Genomic DNA, 21986 nt, shown 5'->3' on the forward strand with positions numbered 1-21986 from the left:
AAGCCCTGGGAACTCAGTAGTGCAGCAACTGCCTGTGGACAGATGGGGGTGGGATCTCAGGAGATATCTGGTCCTAATGCAAGATAGCACTGTGAATTCCATCCCAGCTCAGCAGAAGCCTAACCAGGCTTCCCAGTTCAACTTAGCTAACAGCAGCAAGCCCAGATGCTGGGCAGCTATGGGACAGGGGGGCTGGGTCAAGGTCTGGTCAGCTAGGAGTGACCAAGTGGCATTGAGGTATGAGGGTGCCCAGGCATCCTTCTCTTTCCTTAGATCCTTTTGACTCAGCCTGTCTCCTGCTTATATAGGGGAGGATGGAAGGGAAGAGGAGGAGGGGAGCCACAGGGAGCCAGTCACTCTGCAAGGGAGCCTGCAGAGCTCTTTCCTTCCAAGTGTGTGTGTGAGTGTGGTGTGGTGTGTGTGTGTGTGTGTGTGTGTGTGTGAGAGTGAGAGAGAGAGAGAGAGAGAGAGAGAGAGAGAGAGAGAGACTATCAGTGGGATTTCCTTCTCAGAAGCAGCCAGTTTCCTGAGAGAAAGAAGAGAGAAAGGAGAAAGGGAGGGAGGGGAAGCAAGAGGGAAGGAGAAAATTGGAGGTGGGAGAGACAGATGGGGGAGGGGGAGCGAGAGCAGAAAGTGAGAGCACACTGGAGACTGAGCGCAGAAGCAGAGAGAGGGAGACAGAGAGAAAGCCACAGAGCAGGAGGGTGTGCGGAGCAGAGCCAGAGCTTAGAGGGACCCGGTGAGGGCGGGTGCAGGCAGAGGCAAAGACAGTGACCGCAGGCACCTGCGACCCAGGATCCCAGGGTACCACAGGAGTTCAGCGGAGGTGGTGCGGGGCTGGGAGTGACCGCTCTCCCAGGTGCTGGCCGCCGGTGGTGAGGTGACCCAGAGTCCAAGTGGTTCTGCACTCAGGTGCTCGCCTGGGAGGTGGCGCGGGGCTCCGGGTGCCTGCGTCCCTAGGTGCTAGCCCAGAGGGTGGCGCGGGGTTCTGGGTTGCTGGACGCCCTCCGGGTAGCCATGGCGACGGGGGCCAGGGGTCGCTGGGCGTCCGTGTCGCCGAGGGGCTGAGCCGGCAGCAGGCTGCGCCATGGCGGCGCGGGGTTGCGGGCCCTGAGCGCCAGCTGCAGGCGCGCACCATGAACTCGTGGGACGCGGGCCTGGCGGGGCTGCTGGTGGGCACCATTGGCGTGTCGCTGCTGTCCAACGGGCTGGTGCTGCTCTGCCTCCTGCACAGCGCTGACATTCGCCGCCAGGCGCCGGCGCTCTTCACCCTCAACCTCACGTGTGGCAACCTGCTGTGCACCGTGGTCAACATGCCACTCACGCTGGCCGGCGTCGTGGCGCAGCGGCAGCCGGCCGGGGACCGCCTGTGCCGCCTGGCCGCCTTCCTCGACACCTTCCTGGCCGCCAACTCAATGCTCAGCATGGCCGCGCTCAGCATCGACCGCTGGGTGGCTGTGGTCTTCCCGTTGAGCTACCGTGCCAAGATGCGCCTCCGTGATGCTGCGTTCATGGTGGCCTACACGTGGCTGCACGCGCTCACCTTCCCGGCCACCGCTCTCGCCCTGTCCTGGCTCGGCTTCCACCAGCTATATGCCTCGTGTACGCTGTGCAGCCGGCGGCCCGAGGAGCGCCTGCGCTTTGCTGTCTTCACCAGCGCCTTCCATGCGCTCAGCTTCCTGCTCTCCTTCATCGTACTCTGCTTCACGTACCTCAAGGTGCTCAAGGTGGCCCGCTTCCACTGCAAGCGCATCGACGTGATCACCATGCAGACGCTCGTGCTGTTGGTGGACATCCACCCCAGGTGAGAGGCCTGATCCAGGGCTCTGGGGACACTGTAGTGAGTTGGGAAGGTCCCAGCACCCAGGGTAGGGCCGTGGGAGAGTCCTCTTTCCACCTCACTGCATTAAGCAAGGGGGGAATGGCAGATGCTGTTTAAATGGTACCCAGAGCTTCACTTTCTGAATCACTGAACTGAAAACCAAGCCAGAACTTCCTCTTTCTCCTTATCTTCATGCTAGGCAGTGGGCTTTGTTCAGTGTGCAAAGCTTGGGAAGGGTTTGGATCTGGCCCTGAAAGGGGGTGTCTAGAAGCTTAGAAAACCCATAAGAACTCTTCAAACTGCGCTGTTACTCCTCTGGGTCCTTGCTATCCTGGGTGTGGTGCTTTCTTGATCTCCCTGTATGTGTGCCTGAGTCCCCATCAAACAGATCCACAGCACCTTTGCCCTGTGGTAGGTCCTTAGGGCCTGGGCTTGTTCCCTGTCTTGTGGACTTGGAGCCTCAAGGTCCCTTCAAGAATTTGTTCCTCAGCCTCCTGAAACAAAGCCTGTCCACTCATCTCCATCCTCTTGACCCACTATTTCGCAGGAGAAGACTGAAGGGACAAATGGAAGAACTGGCTGGGAATCTCTGTGGTCCTTAATGTCCCTTAGGGAGAGAAGGAGAGAACTGTCCATCAGGCTGTCCTGCGCTCACTTCATCTTTCCTCGAGACTAGAACATCAAGAGGGAAGGTGATTCCATGGTCTCTGCCAGTTTATATGCATTAAAAGGCGGCTCCCTCTCTGCTTCCCGAGAGTCTAGATAAGAGCTTAGGAGTCCACTTGGCACAGAAGACACAGCATACAGAGAGTGCTGGTGATGGAAAGTTATGGTTCTATGTATGAGCAGAGCCCCAGGATTCAGGGAGCCTTGGGGTAGGGAAGAGTGTGGACTCCAATGTGTATTAGCCCTACAGGGCACAGCAAACAGACAGAAGGTGTTGGTCTGAGCAAAAGCCCCTTGCAGAGCTTCCCTGCCTTGAGCAATAAGCAGCTGCTGAATTTCACCAGGCCTGAGCATTGGGAGGGCATGGCTAAGTGTGTCTACTGTCCCCCTCTGAGCAATTACTCCCAATGACAGGCTGCTCTAGTCTGCTCTACATAAAATCTTCCCCACAGAAACTTAAACAGAATGTGCTCGCATCAGCTCTCTCTGCCTGGGTCTGTGCAGAGTCATTTCAGGAGAAAGTCTTCAGCCACGCTCGCAGAAACATTCCTGTTCATCATCCTTCACTTTGGAAAGGGCCATCTCCAGGGCTGGGGCTGGGGCAGCTTGTGAGGATGCATGCAAGTGTTAACTCTTGCAGACTTGAACTAGTCCTAGAAAGTCCATTCACCCAGCCTCCCAGTGGAGGGAAGGAGAAGTGGAGCCCGGAGAGGAGCCAGTTCTTTTAGAGAGAAGGAAAGCCTGGTCTCTGCTCTTAATTCCCCAGAGAGGAGGGTAGACGCCACTTTGCATTCTATTTAGGGGCAAGGGCTTCCTCTCCTCCTGCCTGGCTCTCTGACTTTAGGTCAGAACTACAGAGAGTATCTAGGAGTGCCATACGCAAAGACAGACACTGGGCTGGAATCCAGGCCCTTGTCAGCTTTGTAGAGAACTGTGACTTAAGCCTCAGGCTGTTTGGAGGAGCCCCTGCTTCTAGACTCTCCAGGAAGCTCCATTAGGTCACAGAGCCGTGGACTCCTTGGTGAACACAAACTGTCTTTTCCAGAGGTCTCAAGCACGAGTGTGGGAGGTGGATTCCACAGAACACAACAGCCAGTCCACTTCCCTGACAGCTGATGGGCTGGGTGTCACTTTGGTGGTACAGTTGAGAAGCTGTAGTCTTAGCTCTAAAGGCTGTGGTGGAGTCCTGCCCCACCCCAGGCTATGACATGCTTTGGTGTCAAGAACCTATATAGTCTTAGGGTGTCAGTTTAGACAGCCAGAGGGGCAAGTGGAGTCTTAGCTCACAGGAAGTCATCTCAGATACCCCCATGTACCCCAGGACTTAGTTAAGAGACCTGCTTTGTGCTGCCTGGAGTCCAGGTACCATTTGTTAGGAAGTGACAGAGGTAGCTGATTTTCCTGGAGGCTGAGTGGCAAGCTTTACTCATTTGCTACAATGACCATCTAAACAGCAGGATTCTTTTCTAAATCTGAGACCCAGAGTGGCATCTCCTGTTTCTGTGGTCCTTTCCCAAGTCACCTCATTTGGGAAGCATGTTTCACTTTGTGGTATCTGATCCACACTCAGCTCTCTACCTGCCCAGTGTCTGTCATTCAGTTCTCTCAGTCAAAGCTCTAGGAGGGCTCTAGTTAGACCTGTTCAGCTGCTGCCAGGTACAGCGGATCAGGCTTCATGGCCCAGCTCCAGTGTCCTCTTTCCAACCCAGGCCAGGCTCATCATGCCAGGTAGATGGCTTCCTGGAGCTAAGTTGTTGGTGACAGAGACTCTCCAGCAAGCTGAATGGGAACTTCCTCACAGTATTACCAGGGTCTATCTCTAACCCCTCAATATCCTGTGAACCATGACCATAGGGGCTGGCTGAGAGCTGGCTCTCAGAAGTTGGCCAAAGAGGCAGAATCTTACTGGACCCTTGACTTTACAGAGGTAGAAGTTGGTCCCAAGAGGGAGGCACTTGATGAACTCTAGAAAGTAGCTCATACCCAGGTCCACACTCAAGTCTGTCCTTGAGATTTATAGATGGAGCAACCAGGCAGATAGAGGCTTACAAACTGTTTATGTAGATGCTTAGAAGTTCTAGTTTAGCTTACAGATGGTTACATGGAATACATTCTAATCCCCCTATCTTAGCAAATATGCTTCTTAAAAGTGGACTCAAATTTAGGACTTACAGGCTCTTTGGAGGCTAGCCTCATCTGAGCTAGAGAACACTAAGAGGTCCACTTACCTTACTTCTCCATTCTCGACTCCACCCAGCACCAGAGGTGCCTCTCTTGGACCATGTGCACACTGAAAGTCATATAGTCATGTTCCATGTATGTGTGGTGCTCCTTGGGCCTTGAACTGAGTACATCTAGTATAGCCCACCTTTGGGTAGGGACCAGGGGTCTGCACGTATTTTGGAAACAGAATCAAGGCATTTGGACAAGGATTATGTGCCCTAGAAAATTGGGAGTTTACTCTGAAGTAGGAGGTGTGGGCTCCAGCTTTCACACAGAGGGCTCAGAGCAGGGACCATATTTCCTAGATCTGAGGGGTCTGACAATGCCAGCATCCTAACTGAAAACTCAGGGCTCTTTCTCACCATCAGACATCTTGTCTCATGTCTTAAAAGCCAGGAAACCATCAGGGACCAGCCTTTGAATGCTCCAAGTTTGTGGGCTCTGGTGGGACAATGGACATCTCAGCTCATTGAGGACTTAGCCATCTCAGAGGTTTCTATCACTGTTTAGATACTTCCAGAGTTGCTGTTACTGGAGGCAGCTGAGTTCAACTCTCTGACCTCACATGTCAGAAAGCCAGAGAGCCTATCTGCTCTGCTCTCAAATCTTGCGACACCCCCTCCTCCAACTCCAGGCCAGCACACGTGTTCACACTGCAATCAGGGTTCCCTAAGTGAGTTTTGTACCTCATGTTCTCTGCATCACAGACTTCATCCAGGAGTCCAAGGACTCTGGGTGCCACAGTCAGATGAGAGGAGACAGTGAGGGTGGGGGGAACACTGCAGAGTCAGGTCAGGAGATTTGAGATGAGGTTTGGTTCTGTCCCCAACTGCTGGTACGTTTCTTAGGCATGTCCTAAACTACTTGGGTACTCAACTGAGAATAAGCGCAGTGGCAGCTCACAGGACACAAGATTTTAGGGGTCTCGGGGTTGCAAAGCTACAGTGAGGGAGATGACGGCAAGTGGTTTCGTGATCCTATCATTCTGAGAGCCCAGCGAGATGTCTCATACCTAAGTGATGGGGGTGCTAAGCTGATGGTCAAGCTGCTTCTCCAAACTTGGGGTCACCTGACCTTACTCACCTCCCACCACCACCGCCACACTATTTCCCAGGAAACAGCAGAGCCCAGGAAGAAATGGCAGAGCTGGCTTCAGCCTTATCCTTTACAATAGCTCAGGGAAGGAGTGGCACAGCCCTAACTGGAAGCTCTGGGCTGGTAGTCAGTGCCCATGTGTCTGAAGTTCCACTTGTACCCGATTCTCAAGGCAGGCAGGTCCTTCACTCCTTTAAGCCTCAGTCTCCCCATCTGTAAGCTTGGGTAGGCATATGCTGCAGAGTCTACTGTTCCGTCCCAGCAGTAACATGGCCCTGGGGCAGAGTACCCTCTGCAGACACTCTCTTTGTTCTACTGGCATGTCACATTAGAATCTGTGATGTCCCTGTAAGCCCCAAGTGGGCCACAGAGTCAACTCAGGACTCAGTGTTAGGTGGCATGATGCTAGTTCACAATACCCCTGGCACAGTCCCTAGCCACAGCCGCCTCTCTTCTGTGGACATAGCATAGAACAAGAAGGACTTTCACAGAAAGATGAAACTCTATGGCTTGGAGGTCCAAGGCAGAGCTGGACCACAGTATACAGCTTTCCAGTGAGTGTTTGAGTTGAGAATAGTTTGGTTAGCGCTCACTAAGTGTTCACCGAGTCAACCACTGTTCTTAGAACTTTTCATATTTTAATTCAGTCACTCACAGTGTAACCCTACAAGGCAGATTTTCCCAATACCCTCATTTTTAGAGATGAGGAAGCTGATGTACAGAGAGGCTGTATCACTTGCTTAAAGCCACCCCATAATTAAGTGCCTGGATTTGAATCTGGAAGCCCAACCTTGGCTCTTCACAGTTAACCACTAGATTATTAGCCAAGAAGCAAAGGCCAAAGAAGAGACCCAGCTGCAAAGTGCCTTCTGCTTGGTGTGTCCTTAAAGACCTCTGAAGATCTGTGCAGCCTGGGGGAGTCACAGTGACGGTCCTATGACAGTCCTCGCCTTCCCTTCCTCAGTTATTCAAATGTCTGTCTCTCTGACTCCCAAAGCCTTTATAGACATTAAGTTCCCCGTGCTTTGGAAGAGAGAGGGTCTACTATGGACAGGGAAGAGTCTGCAGCCCTTCACCAGAACACTGACTCCTTGGGGAGCATAAGGAAGCTCCCCAACTCTCAGTGCCCTACTAGTCAGTGAGTCATGTCTATCCCCATAATGGTCTACTTATAGCGCTGGTGAAATCCTCCTTTGAAAAGTGGGGACACGTGTTCAGAGAGGCCTGGTGACTTCCCTGAGGCCACAGAGTTAGGAGAGCAGGGCCCTCCTAAGGCAGGGTACCTAAGAGGGCTCTCACATTAAAGCTCCGAGGGCTGGCAGGAACACAGGTGCACCTGTCCCCTTGCAGAGTCCTTTGTGTGAATTTGGCATGCTTGCTTACTGAGTGCCAGAATCTTCCTCTGTTGTCATGGAAGAATGCTGTGTGATGGTTCAGGGGACATGGCTGACACCCCAAGTTTACACTCCACTACTCCTCCATGGGAATCTGTGAACACTGGAGCACACAGACCTCCATTGTGAAGAGTAACGTTAAGCCTTCTGCTTCTGTGGTCTCCACTGTTCTTCTCTGCCCTAGCCTGAGACTCCCAGAGGAGGGACTTTGAGTTTTAAACCAAGATAGTTGAGCTGGTCATGTCCCTGCACCCACAGGCTTCACAATCACAGGAGCCTGTGAGCCTTAGTGGGAAATGTTACAGAAATCCACACATGATCAGGAAGTCTGGGGATTTGGGTCAAGCAGGAGCTCAGTGACCTCAAGCCCACCACATGCCAGGCCAAGGGACTTCCCCTGTGATGACACAGATATTCTGTTTATTTAGGGGGAGGGGTGAGCTTGGTTCCAGACCCTGGTCTGGATTCAGATCCTGCCATCATCTGCCAGCCTGGCTTGCCAAGGACAAAGGATTCTCAGATATAGGATCCCCCTCAGAAACTAGGCTAGCTCCCTGGAAACTGTTTAGGATGGAATACTTTTCAGTAGTAAACAGAGGCAGTACCTGGTCAAGTTCTGACCATCCTATAGTCACCATTTAGGAGCCGTGTGAATGTGCTATGTGATCCTGAGCAAATTTCTTAACTCTCCTGAGCCTCAATGTCCTTCTCTCAACTATGGGGACTGTAATGACATCATCCTTGGCTCCTAGAAACACTGTGAGTACCAACTAAACTAACACACATGAAATCCTGTCACAGAATCTAGCATGACACGTGGTAGAGACTCAGACCATTATTAGTATTAACTATTATAAAATAATTAGTAGCGTTAATTGTGAACCACACATTTTTCAACAGTGGGAAACTTTGATTCCGAGCCCCAATCTAGTGTTTAACTCTATAAATTTATATAAAGGTAGAAATCAAGAAGGGATCCAGCAAGAATTCCAGATCCATCCATCCAAACTTTTGTCCATCTGAGAAGAAATCTGTTGAGAGATTTAGGGATTAAAATGTTCACTCTCCTAGAAGCAGTGGGTGGCCCTTACTTTAACAACATACTTGGATCCAGCTCATGAACTTTTTCTCTACTGCTTGCTTTTGTGGAGCAGGCCAGCCTGTTTTCAGGGGCAAGTCACCGCAGCCCAAGCTGGATTCTGCCAAGTAACTTGCTGGGCGACACTGCCTCCAGTATCCCTCTCTGCTCACCTATGTCCATACTGGACGCTACAAGATAGAGCTTCTGGAACTTGGAGCTGGTTTGTCTACCTATGTATGCACAGCTGCTTTCCTGTGCTCCATGCCTGTGATGCCCCATTTCTACTGGTGAAGAGAGATCAGTTCTGGGAGGGCTTGGAGCAGAGTGGAGCAGAAATAGGCTTAGAGACATTGGTGGCTCTTGACTCCATCTTCTAAGCTACATCCTCAATGTCAAGAGGACTTGGCTGTCACTTAGCTTTTCCTATCTTAGTCTCTGGAGGAATCATGTGCCAAGAACGGCACATGCCCATAACTAAGATGGGTTTTCCCATGTCAATGGATGTAATCAAGATAATTCCCCCAGGTAAGCACAGAGGTTCCATCTCCCAGGTGGTTCTGGATTCTGTCAGGTTGACAACCCCAACACATCATAATAGGTGAGCCCCAGAGGCAGGGAAATAGCACCTGTAGGACTAAAGATGGTAAAAATAAAAATAAAAGACATCACACAGTGTCGCCCCCCAGGATTGTGCAGGGGAATCAGTGAGTGCCGTAAGCAGTGATAACATGAGTTCCTGTCTATTTGTACTCATTGTGTTACCCTTATCTACACTCGATCCATCTTATGTGTCTTTATGTGTGATGGCTGGCTTTAAATGTCAACTTGCCACAACCTAGAATTACCTGGGAAGAGCATTTCAGTTGAGGAATTATTTATATCTGATAGGCCTGTGGGCATATCTGTGGGGGATTGTCTTGATGACTCATTGATGTAAGGGTGGCACCATCCCCCACGCTGAGGGTTCTGAACTTGAAGCAGGAGAATGCTGGTGGCATAGGCAAGCAGGCAGTGTGGTTTTGTTTGCTTCTCCCTTCTCTGGATTGTAGATGTGATGTGACTAGCCGCTTGAGTACCTGCCTTCCACCAAATAATAGGCTGTTTCATGAAAGGGTGAGCCAGATAAACCCTTTGCCTCTCCTGAGTTGTGTTTGGTCAGGGTGTCTTATCGAAGAAACAGAAAGGAAACCAGTACACTGTGCATTGTGCATTTAATTCTTCAAACAATCCCATTTGTAACATATGGACTATGTTACATTGTCTATAAGAGAGCACATCAATAAAATGTGGTGTATGGCATTACACTACAAATAATGACCTTGGCAATGTCACACAGCTTGCCCAAGGGCACAAGACTAGACCCCTGGTCTCTGGCTTTATAGCTACATGCCTAGAATCCATTGTTTGAGTTTATGAGTAGCACCTCCCTGTGCCAGGCCAGGCCACCCCATGAATTCTCTTCTCTTCTCTGTCTCGTGCAGTGTGAGGGAGCGGTGTCTGGAGGAACAGAAGCGGAGGCGACAGCGTGCCACCAAAAAGATTAGCACCTTCATAGGGACCTTCCTCGTCTGCTTTGCCCCCTATGTGATTACCAGGTAAGCTGACCTGTGAATGAGGACCAGGGCTCGGAGGGCCAGAGGGGGGCCCCTTTTGGCTGCATGTCTGTCTTGAGAGAATGGAAGGATGAGAATGAACACTTGAATGCTTCTCTTCAGCCTCTGACTTTCCCTTATCAATAACTAACATTTTAAATATTTATTTTGAATTATGTGTCTGTGTCTGTGTGTCATTTCCGGTGAGTGCATATATCTGTAGAGGCCGGAAGAGAGTTTCAAGGTTCCCTGGAGCTGGCATTATAGGAGGCTGTAAGCTGCTGAGAACTGAACTCAGGTCCTCTTCTTAAGCAGTCTGAGCTTGTGACCACTGAGCTATCTAGCGCTTTAATTAACATTTTTATTACACATAGTTACCAGTACCTCCTGATGATTCAATACATGTATTCAATGGGTAGAAATCAAATCAGGGTAGTTAACGTGTCCTGTTCCTCTAACAACTTTCACAGTTTTGATTACCACGTAATCACTGCATGAACCTATGAGGCATTATGTGAAATTACACTACACATACACAACATGTGCTGGTCAAATTGGGGTAATTTGCCATTACCGTGTGTTGGGAGCCTCCAAGCACCTCTCTGCTCATTATTTATAACATATATAACAGGCTGTTGTAAAGTGCAGCCCCCCCCATTCCCATCCCACCCCCACCCCACCCCACCCCTGCACTGGGGTGAAGAATGTGAGGACATGTTTATCACGTCTGTTTTAATGCCATTATCCACCCTTCCTTCCCCATCCCCTTCATCCCACCTCCTCAGCATCACTGCTGCATATTCTGATGGGCTTTTTAAGGTATGTTTTTTATGAGACAACAGGTGGCACCTGTCTGAGTTATTTCATCGTGTCTTCTGGCTCCACCCATTTGTCTGAATGCCATCCTGTTGTGTATCAGTTCCACATTTTCTTTGTTTGCGGCCCCAGGTTGTTTCTGCCTCAGCTGCTATGAACCGTGCTTCAGTAAATAAAGCATGCAGGTACCTGTGGGAGTCTCATTTCATTTCTTTTGGTCTTATACCCAGAAGTGGGCCAGCTGTTCCATATAGGGGATCAACTGGATTTGGGGGAAACCTTTGCATTACTGTCTGTAATCAGCCTTAGACACTTATGTGTTAACCTCAGTACCCCATGGTGGAAGGCTCTTCCCTCTATCTCCAGATAACCTCATTGTACCTCTTCACCCCACATTCATACTCCAGGAGGCGCTGGCCAGAAGAAACAGGGAGGAAAGATGGAGGGAAGTATTGCACAGTGCAGGGTCCCACTGCCCGCTGTCCTGGGTAGCCAGGCCCTGAACAGTCCACTTCAGAAATCCTCGCCACTTGAATAAAAGCAGACAATTCTCTCTGTGTCTTTCCAGGCAGGCCACCACTCCTGTGGCTGTGCTGAGAGGCCGGTGACTGTCCTCTTCCCAGAGCACCAAGAGCCAGACAGGGCTGCAGCTCACTGGCACCAGGGAGCAGCATGGCTTAGGCTAGCCCGCTCCAGCTGTGAGAGGTGCCCATGCCAGTGTCAGACAGGGAAAAAAAAAGAAAGAAAGAAAGAAAGGAAAGAAAAAAGGAAAAAAGAAAATGATTCCCTCCCCTCTTGCTTCCCTCTCCCAAGCTGCTTTGTCGCCTGGTGATGGGAGGTGGGGTGGAATCCTACAGCTTTGTATCCTAAGTAGTTTTGTGATCTGCGAAGTTGGGAGATCACAAAGGACAGCGGTTCTATTAAGATGCAGGAGCTTTGATTGAGTCTTGGAAATGGTTTCATAGTGTGTGTGTGTGTGTGTGTGTGTGTGTGTGTGTGTGTGTGTGTAAGAGAGACAGAGAGAGAGACAGAGACAGAGAGAGTGAACACAGCAAGTGCACTGCAGGAGTCCAGATGGGCATCCCCTTCACTGCTACCCAGCCTCCTCTTCCCCATGAGGCTAAGCCAGCTGTGACTGCCCTCTCTGCTCTCCCCACTTGTCCTGACATAGAGCCCAGCCTCGCTAATTGTACTTTCAGTCATGACCTCCAGTTCTTTCTTCAGGCCGAGAGACGGTCCTTTGCCCACAGGACCCACAAGAACGTACAAACAGGCAGACAGGGATTCTTGCTCACCTCTCTAGCTCCCTCCTCTCTTCCTCAGATAGCCCAGGCCTAAGTACAGTGCCACTCACTGCCTTCCGCAGTATGTGTTTCCTTGTGGGGAGCCAGACTCAGTCTATCTCTCACTGTGAACACAGGACTTGGAGCTATGCATGTGGGTCCCTAGGTGGTCCAACCACAGGACAGGGCAGAGTCATTGCTTTTTCCTTCTGGAACTATGCACTGGGTCTCAGTACTGTTGCTGTGTTGCACACAGATGACTCTTGGCAGAGAGGGGCTGCCCAATGCATTGTAAGATGTATATTTGGCTCCTTAGTCCCAACCACCTGGATGCCAGGAACACCTCTTTCCTTCCCTCAATGTTCTCAATTTGATAACCAAGTCTCCAGATACTGTTGAGTGTTCCCCAGGCACAGAATCACCCTGACTGAGGAGCTGTGATCTCAACCTATATCCCAGCTGGGAAGCCAGAGCTGGCTTAGAGCAGGACTCTGCCTAAGATCTAACACAGAGAGACAGAGAGGCCTTCCACTCTACCCTTCCACTAGGCAACTTTGGGCCGGTGCCCTCACCTCTCTGGGCCCCCAGAAGACAGTGTGGTGTCCTGGAGTTAAAGGATGTGGAACGCTGGAGTGTGTGACACAGACATGCCTGTGTGGATTCTTGGGCCGTTATCTTCTGTCCCCATGACACCCCGAGACTGAAGGTGATCTAGCCAGTCAGGGAATGTGGGTGAGAAAGAAAGTAGACAGAGACCCTTCCCTTTTGACCTCATGGACTGAGGAGGTGAACTTGAATCCTCAGAGAGTAAGCAGTGTGACTCCCACTTGGGGCAACGAGGCTTTTCTCGGAGTTAATCTCATTTCCTAGTGTATTCTCTCTCCCTTCCCTTTCCCCTCTCGCCTCCCTTGCTCTACCCCCCCCTTTTTTTATTATAGCCTATTTCCTTCTAAGAGTGCCCAGGCAATAATGTTTCAGTCATATTGCTAGCAGATTCAAATGGAGTTAATGTAATTGAGTTTTAAAAAACATTCACAAAACTGTCCATCCTGCTTGAGAATAAGCAGCATTTCCAGGGGAATGAAGGCCTCACTTCCTCCAGTATAGAACCTTGGTCAGGGGAAGCCACCCCCCTATCTCCTCCAGTATAGAACCTGGATCAGGGGAAGCCACCCCATCTCATCACCTCATCACTTGTCTTCTCTGTGTGTATGCAGAACTACCCTGAGCAAATCTCTCACAACAGCACTCACGCTCACCTCCCATCACTTTGTTGAGTGTGTCTCTAGCACCTTCTCTATGCAGACTATAAAAGTTCCCCTGAAGATGAAGGGTGAATTGAAGGAACCCCCAAGAGCCCCCTGATAGGAACCCTGGCCCCGCAAATAGAGCCTGTAGTTAGTCAGACCCATTCCATCCGGCAGGGCCAGAACCCAGGGCTCTGAGGCAGAATGGAGCTTCCTGGCCAGGCTACTGGACAAAGCTTGTGAAGTGGGTCTGGCCATGTGTGTGTGAGGAGGAGTAATAATTGAAGCAGAGAAGACAGCATGAAAGAGATCTAGAGTAGTGTTTTCTAACATGACAGCCACCAGACATAGGTGGCTGAACTGTCCAAATGAAGGGGCACCTACTTCAGGTTTATATCTTCCAAGATTTTAGCATGATAAAAACCAATACAATCAATTCTTTTCATAGCAGTTCTCCATTAAGATAATAAATACAATAAAAATTCAATTTATCCACTGTGTGCATGTATGCATGCATGCACGTGTATGTGTAGGTCCATATGTGTACCAATTCATGTGTGTGCATGTAGGCTTTAGGTGCTGTTCAGGCACCATCTATCTTTTCTTTTCTTTTCTTTCTTTCTTTCTTTCTTTCTTTCTTTCTTTCTTTCTTTCTTTCTTTCTTTTTTCTGCAAGAGCTCTTAACGGAGGCCTGACATATCTTTGTTTTAGTTATATAGCTCATCTGAGCTCTGGGTCAGTTAGACTGTTCCTAGAGTGGCCAGACCCCTTCAGGGCCACTGCACATCCCTACCCACGGGCTCTTGGTAAATATTTTCTGAATTAATGTTCGCATGTCTTCAAGTGATTGTAAGCCTATCGTCTGTGTGGCAATCTATACTTACAAATAATTACAGTTGTCGTAAATCATCAGGATCAGGTTTAGAGGCATTTGCGGATCTGATGGCCCCATTATTACAGCTTTCCAGAGTAATGGAATGATGGAGAGGGGAGAGGGGTTAATGTGCAGGTGGCTCCCTACTGTTAACGTTCTATTAATAAATGACTCCTCCACTCCAATGTCTCATAAAAGCTTAAAGCCTCCCCTTAGAGCTTACAGGCCTTTGCATATGCAGACATATGCAGATTGAGTCTCCAGAAGCCTTGAGGATAATTGGGCTCTTTTCCCAAGCAATGTTCTGTGACTTGCATTGCACTTTAATGTACATACACTCTGTGTGTGTGTGTGTGTGTGTGTGTGTGTGTGTGTGTGTGTGTGTATCTGTGTGTGTGTGTGTCTGTGTGTCTGTGTGTCTGTGTGTGTCCATGTCTGTGTGTTTGTGTCTGTATGTCTGTGTCTGTGTATCTGTGTGTCTGTATGTCTGTGTGTCTGTGTGTTTATGTCTGTGTGTTTGTGTCTGTGTGTTTGTGCCTGTGTGTCTCTGTTGTGTGTGTGTGTGTGTGTGTGTGTGTGTGTGTGCCTGTGTGTCTGTGTTTGTGCCTGTGTGTCTGTGTGTCTGTGTGTGTGTCTGTGTGTGCAGAATGTTACAAGGAGAGAGAGACAGACAGACAGGGACAGAACAGAAAGCGCAAAGGCATGAGGAGCAGTGATGGGCAGAGGAAGCATTAAGAGTATCTCATGTGCTGCCTTACCTTTTGTATCTGAAAGCAATGGTGTCAGGCGCACTGTAGACCTGGAAACAATGCAGGAGCCTGTGAGGCAGCCTGGAACAGCGGTATGTTTTCCCATGTCAAAAGCTGGGTGGAGCAGTGTTTGCTTGCAACCTCAGCAAGGACAAAATGGGTGATGAAGTCAGGCAGATCCCTGCAAAGTTGCTGGCCAGTTATCCTAGCCAACTCGATGAGGTTCCAACCCAGCAAGATACCCTGCTGTCCCAAATACAATGTGGAAGGTGTCTAAGGAAGGAACACACTAAGGCTGTTCTTTGATTTCCATGGATGCATTCACACATTCATATGCGTACCTGCACACACACACACACACACACACACACACACACACACACACACCTACCTATCCTTTGGGGAGAGCCATGATGCTATTATGGCTTAACAATATATAGAATATAGGCCATTTGGGAAACATGGTTTGGCATCACATGGAGAGCTGGATAATTTTAAGTCCACTTGACACAAGCTAAAGCCATCTGAGAGGAGGGAGCCTCAATTGAGAAAATGACTCCATAAGATCAGGATGTAGACTTTTTCTTAATTAATGAGTGATGGGGGAGGGCCCAGCCCATTGTGGGTGGTGCCATCTCTGGGCTGGTGGTCCTGGGTTCTACAAGAAAGTAGATAGAACAAGCCGTGGGAAATAAGCCAGTAAGCAGCACCCCTCCACGCCCTCTGCATTAGCTCCTGCCTCCAGGTTCCTGCCCTGTTTGAGTTTCTATCCTGACTTCCTTTGATGATGAACAGTCATATGGAAGTATAAGCCAAATAAACCCTCAGAACAGACTCACTGGAGATCCATTCAGAATGAGGTCTGTTAGCGGGGAATGGCATACAGTGCCTGTCCTTTTCTTCAACGGACTCGAACAAAGACACATCGTGCAATCTCAACCTCAAGAACACTCTAAGAAAACAAAATTGACAGTAGAGTCACAGCTGACACTCTGTCCCTCTTGTCTCTGAGCCCTCTCCCAAGCAACCCACCAAGCTGAAAACCACCACTGCCTGCTCTCCTGGAGATGTCCCAGGTGATGGCCAGCTGCCAGAATCTAGTTGGAAACAGACACTAGGCTTGCGGTGACCCTTCTACTTTCTGGATCTCCACTTCCCTCTAAACTCTAAACTCTCCAAGTTTTGTGGGTCTCTTTGAACTTATGCTAATGATACTTTCTCAAGTCTGACCAACAGGGCTGGGAACATTTGGAAGAGAGTAATGATGATTAGGGGTAGGAGTGAGGACCCAGGAATTCTTATTGCCCTTGAAGCCTGCAGTTTTCACTGCTCAGTGAGTTCCATGGCTACCAGGAGAACTCGAAGAACTGAACTCTTGAACGCACAGGATGGATCTTCTCTTGCCCTCCTCAGTAGATGAAGGCCACTTTCAAGGTCTCCTGACTGCTCTGTCGTCAGAGGCCCTCAGGACCCCAGTCCTAAGAAGAGCTCTTCCTCACTGACAGATGCTCTTCTGGAGCTTTGCAGAATGTTTGCCAAGCTTTTTCTCAGCCCTCCCTCCCACATAGACTCCTCAGGAAGGCGGAACTGAGTTTGAGGCAGAACCAAATTGGACTCTCATGGATTCAAAGATCATAGAAACAAGCCCATCTAACTTCCTTACTCTACAGGCAAGACACGCAGACCTACGGAGTGTAAAGACTTGCCCAGGGTCAGAAGCAGAGGTGGAACTGGCTTTAAATCTTGCCTTTAGAGTTGATGGCCCTTATGAGCTTGGGGATATGAGCTTGTCATATCTTAGAATATGTGCCTAACCAATGCCCATTGCCATCATTTTCATCAGTGTGCATCATTATTGCTTTTGTGGTTACCTGACGTGGTTACATGCCCCTCAGTAACACACTCCCATCTCTCCACAGGCTGGTGGAACTCTTCTCCACAGCACCCATCGGCTCCCACTGGGGTGTGCTATCTAAGTGCTTGGCCTACAGCAAGGCTGCATCAGACCCCTTCGTATACTCCTTGCTTCGACACCAATACCGTAGGAGCTGCAAGGATCTTCTGAACAGGATCTTCAATAGACGCTCCATCCGTTCCCGTTCCGTGGGTCTCACAGGTGACTCTCACAGCCAGAATATTCTGCCAGTGTCAGAATGAAGGACCACTCTCCTGCTGGGGAGTTCAGGATGAGGTGGACAGAGCAAAGGGAGGTGGGTTGGGACTCCTGGATGGACATTAACTGCCACCATTGCCTGGTGATTGCAGTGTTGTTGATGTCTGAACAAGTTCTGGGGCCTGCTTCTTGGCTCTTCCGGGGTAGATATCAGACTGTCCCATCACCAAAGGATGGCCATGGGCCATGTCTTGACTTTTCTTTTGGGGAGTGTGTTTTGAGCATTTAGACTCACCAAAGGCCTCCCAAAGGATAGCAGGCTAGTCACTGTTGGGGACACAGAGTGCTGGTGGCAGGTGTAGGGCGTGACGCTCACCTGTTTGCTAACCACTGGTCATGGGGTTCCATGCTCCAAGGGACATTTCAGTGATGCTGAAAGTGAGGCTGGCTGTGGCCATCTGGCCCCAGATCTAATATGGCATCTCTTTTCCACTTGGTAGTGGTGGCTGCTGTAACCCAAATATTATCTAGCTGGTGCCAACTACATTGTGCTCAGCTGACACCCTTGGGCTCTGCACTCAATGGAAAAGTGTTTAACAACCAGTTTGCTGCCAACCAGTTGTCTTAGGAATGATACATTGGATTCAACTGTTGTCCCTCTTCCATCAAACAAACTGATATTTGCGTGTATTGACAATCGTAGCATGAAAGTGGTCTCAATAGACAGGTAATAGATAATGTTAGAGTCTCTGAAATCTGAGAAGGAAGTCACCTTCTTCTGATTTGCATGCCATAGCTATGTGAGCCCAGTAAAGCAGGAAGAAGGTATCTGGTCTGTCCTACCTCCCCATCAGGGATCTGAGTTGGTAGGAAATACTCCCTCTTGTCTTAGACATCTTGCCCATCACATCCTGTGAGGTGGATGCACAGAAGCTGACATAACAGAGATGCAGTCTTAGTTTTCAGATACTGGGTATCATTATCCTCATGGTTCATTACCCTCATTCTGTAACTCTGTCCCGAGAAAGCAGGGGTTGTCCAAGGTCACCACAAGAGTGCTTTGTGCCACTGATGAGAGAGTGCAATTAGTATAGGATGCTGTTTCTATAATGTACATGCCAACCCACTGGGAGCCATTGTCAGGTCTCATTAAAAACTAAGGACTGGAGAAATAGGTTAGCCAGTTAAGTGCTTTCTGCACAGGCATGAGGACCTGAGTCTGACCACCAAGAATCCACACTAAAAGCAAACTGGACATGGTGATGTGCACCTGTAATCCTAGCACCAGAGAAACAAGAGAGGTAGCTCCCCAGGGCTCACTGGTCAGCCAAGATTTAGCTGAACTGGTGAGCTACAGGCCAGTGACAGATCTCAAAAAAAAAAAAAAAAAAAAGAAAAGAAAAGAACAAAGTAGATGGTGGCTGAGAAGCAACACCTGAGATTGACCTCTAGCCCCACATGCCTGCACACACACACACACACACACACACACACACACACACACACACACACACACACACACAGTCCATGCCTTCTTCCCATCTCATCCTTTCAGGCTGACTTGAGAATGCTCAGAGCAGTTGTTTCTCAGCCCTGTAGGAGACCCCTCTGGGTGAAAAGGGTGGGGAGCCATCAGGTCAGAAGGATCTTTCTTTCCTTATCACTCCACACATCCTAGTCTCAGAAGTACAGAGGGAACTATCCACCAGGGACCAGCCTAAAGAATGTTGGTCTTCCCTGCCAGGCAGCCCCAGTAGTTAAAAGCAGAGAAATGTCTGCTTGTCTATTTGAAAAGATGGCTCATCATTAACTCTTGGCAATTCATTTAGAAAACAGCTCCATTAGGCTTAGTTGTCGGGCTTCATAGTTTCCATGGAGATAGTTGTAACATCTAAGGAGGTTTTAATATCTTCCCATTGCTGGGAGAGGTATGCTCACACCTGCCTCGGTAGAAAAAAAGAACCTGGGGTCCAGAGGGGACTCCTCAGGACACTTGTTTGGACTTTGTACCCATCTCTCCCCAACCAATCTTCCAGGGGAGTTGGTGAGGTACACCCCCTCCTTCCTGTGACAAGGGATGTCACACAGGTAGCTTGAAATTAGCCATGATGGAAGTTTTTATACACTCAGAATAACTAAGTGTTGTAAATCGGGCCTTTCCCCCAGAGCTGGTTATCTCCCATCTACCAGCACAACACTGCCACATGTTTGTTCTGGAACAAAACCATCCTGGTTCTTTGGTCCCATCTAGCCCAAATCACAACAGTCACTTCTATAGCTTTCCTAGCAAAGAGCAGCTGTGTCTACCCTGTTGTCCCAACACTCAAAGTGCTAGGCAAGTTCAAATCAAGCAGGGAGCCAAGACAGCACACACAAAATAATCTCCTCCCGTTTTTACCCAAATCCTGCTGAAATTGTACAAGACAGGGATGGTGACCCAGAGGGTGAGGTCAGTAGACAAGCGAAGGCGAGTAGGGGCATCCATGTCTCCCATATTGGTTCAGAGGGAGAGTAACCCTACAAATCCTTTCTCTGCTTACTCTGTGTAGGCAACATATTGCACCCCGAGTTGCAGCGAGATCTCTTTGTCCCTTCCCTCGCTAAGAAGCAGGAACTGCCACCCACGACACCACTTATCTGGAAGGCTGTATGCTGTAATTTTCACTATGCCTCTGAAACTGCTTACCATCTAATAAAACCCGTTACATTGGCATCGTGCCACTGACAAGAACCCCAGATAAGCCCATTGATGGAGAGTTTTCATTATCACTTAGACACAGGCTTGAAAACCCCAAGGGAAGTGAGAAGGAAGCAGCTCCATTGGCAATGGGCACCAGCCAATGCTGCGGCGATTGCCTTACCATAAACATCTAGCGTCAGTCTGCACATCTCTGAAACACACCCTCCCCACATGCTCACTGCTCCCGTTTGAACTATCTACCTCATTCTATCAGTTGAATTCATCCAATAACATGTGGTTTTCTCAGGCATGAGGTATATAAAATAAGACTCTGTCCCCCAAGGTGAAAGGTCTCCATGACTTGCTTGACTTCCACTAGTTTCCAGAGTCACATTCACTGCACTTGCACGTGAGGGTCACTGGGCAGGTGAAACCATTTTGTGAAGTTTGGTAGTGATGCCTATAGAGAGGCCCCTCTACCAGATCACGAATCCACTCAGTAGGCTCAGTTCTGGTCGCACACACTGCTTCCCTTTTATAATCTCTCCGCCCCAATCTTCATTTCTCTTGCACCCCTCCTAGAAGGTCAGGGTCTCAGAAACCTGGGGCCCTTGGGCATACAGATGCTTGCTGAATGGTACACCTTTGGTGTCTGAGTGTCTGGCTAGCTCATCCCCCATAGACATTTGTCTACATTCAACTAGGAGACAAGCATGGCTTGGTGACCTCCTTGGCTTTTTTTCTATTATATTTTCTTCCAGGGCTCAGCTCAGGCCCCCATCACTCTGAGCAATATAAACCTTTTGCCTTGTGTTTGTGAGATTTTTTTTTTCACGTGTCTCTCTCCTTGAAAGAAGGTAGACAGAATAAGGCCAAGCCTGTGTCCTGGCTGTCACTTCTTCCCAGGCTTAGATGCAGGTAGTCATCTCTGCTTGGCTGTGCTGTGGTTGTTAGAAGAACCGGAAGGCTGTGTGTTGTCAGAATTTGACCTTAACACAGGCTTAAGTAAGTTGCCTGATTTTCCTAAGAATATTCTATAAGGTGCCAGAAAGCGCATGGATCAGCTCATATCATCCAGCCCATGAATACAATAGGGAAAGATCTGGAGACTGTGAAGTTCCCATTGCCTTCCTGAGAATCTGAGGGTCTGAATGGAGACAGTGGCTATTAAACATCCCCATGCCCAAGTGCCACCAAAGCAGGTGCTTCAATATGAACTCCTGAGTTCCCCCTTCAGAGGTGAATGCAGGTAAGCTGGCATGACTTGGGAGTCTATGATCCATATATTGGGGTCCAGGCAGCTGACTCAGGTGATCTTTCAACTCTGTCCCAGCAGTGATAGCCCCTCTGCAGGGACACTACATGATTAGTGTTTTAGGTGTCAAGGACTCCTTGTCAACCTGCACTTTCAAGAAACTTTGGTCCATTATCTTCATGAGCATCAGTATCCTGCAGCATTCCCCCAAGACCCAAGTGAGGCTTCTCATTGCCTGACTCGTGAGGACTCACATGGAGATGATGTGTAGAACCTTTGGTGGGGAGAGAGGGAAGAGCTCAGCATCTCTAGTTTGTTCTACAGGTGCAGCAGAGGAATTTGTGAGGGTGGGGAGCCTGCCTTGTTAAGTTCCTTACCTTCTCTGCCAGCTCCCACTTCCACCCAAACTTTTCCTTCTGTCTTCAGAAGCTCCTGTGGGGTTAAAGACCTCCTAAGATCCTTCCCCAAGCACAGAGTGAAGCGAAGGAGCTGGACACTTTGGGCAGTCAGTTTCTCAGAAAGGAGGGACCATGGGTCCTGAGGAATGGAGCTGTCAAACTTCAGTGATCCTGCATATAGAGAGGACACAGCTGGAGCTTAAGGTGGTGTCTATCAGCCTGACCCAGACATCAGAAGTCAGGGACTGCTCAGTGCCAGAGGTCCAAAGAATGGGCTCCTGCAATGACATGCTGAGTGGCTGGTGGTAAAACTGGATCTGACCACGAGCTGCGGGAGTTCTCACCTGTCACCCTGTAGTTCCATAAGCCGGAGCCTCTTGTGCCAGGGCCCCAGAGGAGATGAGTGTCTATGTGGGCCTAGGTAAGGGGTATTGCTCAGCACTGTTTACAGGGGGACCTTGCAGAGGCAGTGGGCATTGGGCCAGAACTGCTGCTGCAGCATGGGGTGAGATGGAGGAGATGTGGACCAGCCTGGTAAAGGTCCAGGAGAGTGGGGCTTAGTGTACATTCAGAAACACTGTCCAGGGGCTGCTGAGAAGTGGGCAGTGCCTCCTGAGACACAGTGAATGCCATCTGTGGCTAAGAAGGTGGCTGTTCTTGAAGTTGGAGCAAAATTAGAAAAAAAAAAAAAAGATGAT

General features: G+C 49.5%; 1 protein-coding gene across 1 annotated transcript; it reads left to right on the forward strand.

Annotated features, from left to right (window-relative positions):
• The first annotated feature begins 678 nt into the window (after positions 1-678).
• Gpr26 (G protein-coupled receptor 26) lies at positions 679-21980 on the forward strand. The gene is made up of 3 exons (XM_036195902.1): positions 679-1804; positions 9763-9876; positions 16762-21980. The coding sequence occupies exons 1-3, from the start codon at positions 1137-1139 to the stop codon at positions 16997-16999; spliced, it is 1020 nt and encodes a 339-aa protein (XP_036051795.1). The 5' UTR covers positions 679-1136; the 3' UTR covers positions 17000-21980.
• The last annotated feature ends 6 nt before the right edge of the window (positions 21981-21986 follow it).

Source organism: Onychomys torridus, chromosome 1 (assembly GCF_903995425.1).
Source record: "Onychomys torridus chromosome 1, mOncTor1.1, whole genome shotgun sequence".
In the NCBI taxonomy this organism is placed as follows: Eukaryota; Metazoa; Chordata; class Mammalia; order Rodentia; family Cricetidae; genus Onychomys; species Onychomys torridus.